This window comes from Castor canadensis, chromosome 11 (assembly GCF_047511655.1).
Source record: "Castor canadensis chromosome 11, mCasCan1.hap1v2, whole genome shotgun sequence".
NCBI classification, from domain to species: domain Eukaryota; kingdom Metazoa; phylum Chordata; class Mammalia; order Rodentia; family Castoridae; genus Castor; species Castor canadensis.
The window spans coordinates 36,334,864-36,338,509 of record NC_133396.1 but is presented as its reverse complement, the minus strand read 5'-3'; the positions used below and the strand labels follow the sequence as shown (position 1 = coordinate 36,338,509).

The 3,646-nt window shown below is 45.6% G+C and overlaps 1 protein-coding gene across 1 annotated transcript; it reads right to left on the bottom strand.

Moving 5' to 3' along the window:
- Positions 1–1,553: 1,553 nt before the first annotated feature.
- LOC141413770 (C-C motif chemokine 3-like) lies at positions 1,554–3,373 on the bottom strand. The gene is made up of 3 exons (XM_074046252.1): positions 3,175–3,373; positions 2,375–2,489; positions 1,554–2,038 (listed from the first exon to the last, which is right to left on the bottom strand). Exons 1-3 carry the CDS (start codon positions 3,248–3,250, stop codon positions 1,945–1,947), a joined length of 285 nt encoding a protein of 94 aa, XP_073902353.1. The 5' UTR covers positions 3,251–3,373; the 3' UTR covers positions 1,554–1,944.
- Positions 3,374–3,646: the final 273 nt, after the last annotated feature.

Sequence of the window (3,646 nt, the reverse complement as noted above, 5' to 3'; positions counted from 1 at the left end):
GAATTTCCTTCTACAAAAAGAACCTTGGCTCAGTGTGTATTTCCTCTATACCTGTAACTCAAGCAATTCAACTGTTATATAGCTTAAATTTCACAGTAAACCTGTAAACAGAACCCTGCTCCACATAGAGGTTGGTTTTCTTTTCCTTCTCCTGTATTAGCCACTTACTTTGTGGAATATGGTGTCTAGAGGAAGAATGCAGGATATGCCTATTATCATGTGCATATTTGGAAAAGAATGGTGACTCCTATTGGCTGCTTCAGTGGTTCTTGGCAATTAACATGCATGTGGAACACCTGAAAAGCTTGGTAAACATATTAGTTCCCAGGACCAATCCTGAGGATTCCAAGTGAGTGGTTTAAGCAATTCTTGCTTATGATTTGAGTATAGGTAGATCAAGTTTGGTTTGATCAGTAATTGACAGAATAGTCAAAGTTGAAAAACAAAAGTCTAGTTCAGGAACTTTATTGTACCACTTACATGCCATGTGACCTTGATCAACTTGCATAAGCTCTCTCAGCCCTGGTTTACCTTTCTGATAAATGGAGATATTGACAGTACAACTAAGCAGCCCTATTGCACTGGTAGATGTTTTAGTCAGCTCTCTGTCGCTAAGTCAAAATACCCAAGAAACTCCACTCAAAAGGAGGAAAGGTTTATTTTGGCTCATGGTTTCAGAAGTTTCAGTCCATGGTTGCTTGGGCCAGGTGCTTTTAGGCCTGTAGGGAGGCAGTACATCATGGCAGAAGAAAACTGCTCCCTTCATGGCAGCCAGGGAGCAAAGAAAGAGAGAGAGAGAGCTCACCTTTATAACAAAATCCATCCCCATAAACCCTTAAGCTGTGACTCCATAAGTCAGAGCCCTCATGATCCAGACTCTTCCCAAAGGCCCCAACTCTGAATGTTGCTGTACTGGGGCCAACCCTTCAACACATGAGTTTTGGAGGGACATTTAAGATCCAAACCATAACAGTAGGATCAAATGGACAGTTCATAAAGGGCACTCATTCTAGAGTAATCCTCAAAAATAATAGCAATTATTTTTAAGAAAACTTGATTTATCATAAAGATGCACTACAGAATACTCTGCTTAATGATATCCATTCAAAGAGTAAATTTTCAGCTGAGGGTGATGGTGTTTGCCTGTTATCCAGCACTCAGGAAATTGAGGCAGGAGAATCACAAATTTAAGAGTAGCCTAGGCTACGTAGTGTGTTCTAGGTCAGCCTGTGTTACATAGCAAGACCTTTTCTCAACCTCTCCCACCCCTCAAAAAAGAGAAAAAGAAGGGAATTTTCTATGGCAGGTACATTATAAGTTGATTTATAAAGCATTCAATTTCAAAGTTCTGGAACTGTGGCTCCAGTAGATAGTTGTGGTTATGTCTCTGCCTTCCTCCCTCTCCCACCTTTACTCCCATACCACCCTCACCCTACCAAATCCCTATAATCCACATCTTCCTATTCTTTGCTATTATTCCTCTGAACCAGTGATTCTGCTTTGCCAGAAAGATGAACTCAAACTCAATGCCAGTTCATGACTTAAAAGAGCATCTTTATTATTTCACCAGCTGGATATGCAACAGAACAAAAGCACCCACTACGTATTTGTCAGTTTGGTGACTGGTACCATGTCTGCCTAGAATAAGCTGACAACAGACACTCAGCCACCACTAAGCACACTGTGAGCAAAGGGGGAAGGTGATGAAGAAAGTGCCTTGGAGTTTTTCAGAACAAAGGGTCACAAATGCAATGTGACAATAAAAATAAATTATAAAAATTAAATAGTATAAATAAATTTAAATTTAAATTAGGAGTGTGACTGTTTGGCAAGAAACAGCCCATAGGGGAGGTAGCTGTGGAGGTTACGGGAATGTTTCTGAGGCTCAGGCCCCTGCTCCCCACAGGGCCTACTGAGGTCACTGGATCCATCGCCGCCTCCAGGTCACTCAGTGTTCAGCTCCAGGTCAGTGACATACTTCTGGACCCAGGACTCCTTGGGGTCAGCACAAATCTGCCGGCCTCTCTTGGTTAGGAAGCTGCAGAGAGAGGCAGAAGATCAAACACTGTGGATTCGGTAAGGGATCTTAGTCCTGCTGAGGCTCCTCTATCCTGCCCTGTTTCCTGGGCAGCTCAGGGATGCTCTGCCTGTCATCTAGAGAGCTTCTCGTGAACTCAAGGGGTCCTCAAAGGATCCTGTACCTCCTCTTCCCATCCCTTTCTCACTGTTTACCCCTTCCCCCCAAAGTCAGTCACATCAGGAAGAGCTACATCCTGCCCACTTGTTAGACCCCACTAGATTAGACCTTTCCAGGATGGCTGACCTATGCTCTTAGGGGCTGTCTCCAGGGTTACGTAGGAAGAGTGGCACTTACATGACACCTGGCTGGGAGCACAGGCTGCTGGTCTCAAAATAGTCAGCTATGAATTTTTGTTGAATCTGCCGGTTGATGTAGGAGAAGCAGCAGGCAGTCGGGGTGTCAGCACCAACTGTAGAGGAAGGGACAGAGTGAGCCCAAACTATGGTTCAGAAGGAAAGGCCAGTCAACATCTGCCCCTTGAGCAGGTGAGGAAGGCAGCCTCATCCCTGGGGTGGGGGCTGGGAGGCCAGGTCACTGGAGAGCATTTGGGCATGTTTGCCCAGGCATGCCCCATCTCTGTCTTCATTTCTGTCTCTATTCTTCCTTCTTTCTGACTCATCACTGTAAGCCCTCTCTTTTTCTTTGACTCAGATATCCAAGCAGACTATTCTCTCCAGGAAATTTTGTCTGGTTCAAGAAGTCATACCCTAGTAAAGGAGAAGCCTAGGACATCTCTTAAGACACCCCAAAGACAGAACTCCTGGGGAGACCTAGGGCCAGCTGGCAAGTGGATGGCACTGCTAGGAAGTAACCAGGCCTGTTATCAGCCTCTTGTATACTCATTTGTTTAGGGCCTTGTTTTGCTATCTTTACAAGGGACCCTAACTCCCCTATTCCTGCCCTGAGTCTCAGAATTGGGTTCTAGGAGAGAACCCACATAAAAATAAAAGTTCTGAAGAGAAAGATCAAGATGTTTTGTAACCTGTTAAGAAGTTCTCTCTTTTCTCTTGGGGTCTCTGAGACCACAGAAAAGATTGATGTGGTCTACCCATGGCCAGAGAGTGGGAACACCTGCTATAGCAGCACAGACTCACATGGTGCAGAGAAGACCTGGCCGTACAGAGCCGTGGTGCAGAGAAGGACAGCAAAGGCAACCGTGGGGACCTTCATGATGCTGATCAGACGATGGAGTGTGGTCTTGAGTGTCAGGAGAGCTGAGATGGGACTGGGTACTCTCTGTTGCCCGTGTCCTTCTGGCTTTTGAAGCCATTGCCCCTTCTCTTTATAAGCAGCCCTGGCAGATGGGGAAATGGAATCTGGGGGTGAGGGGGGAAAATTTTATGCACAGTGATGTTGTCATGCTGAGTGTTGCGCAACTCAGGGTCCCTGGTAACCACAGGGGCTCAGGATATCCAAGAATAGCATCTCTGAGCTGTAGTTCTCGGCTCTCAACTCGTGACCTGCTCTGGCTTCTTGTGGGGAAATGGTTTCCTTTATGAGCGGGAGAAGATAGGAACATGTCATCCCAGGGCTATTCTTAGCTGGTTCCTTTTCATAAGAACCAAT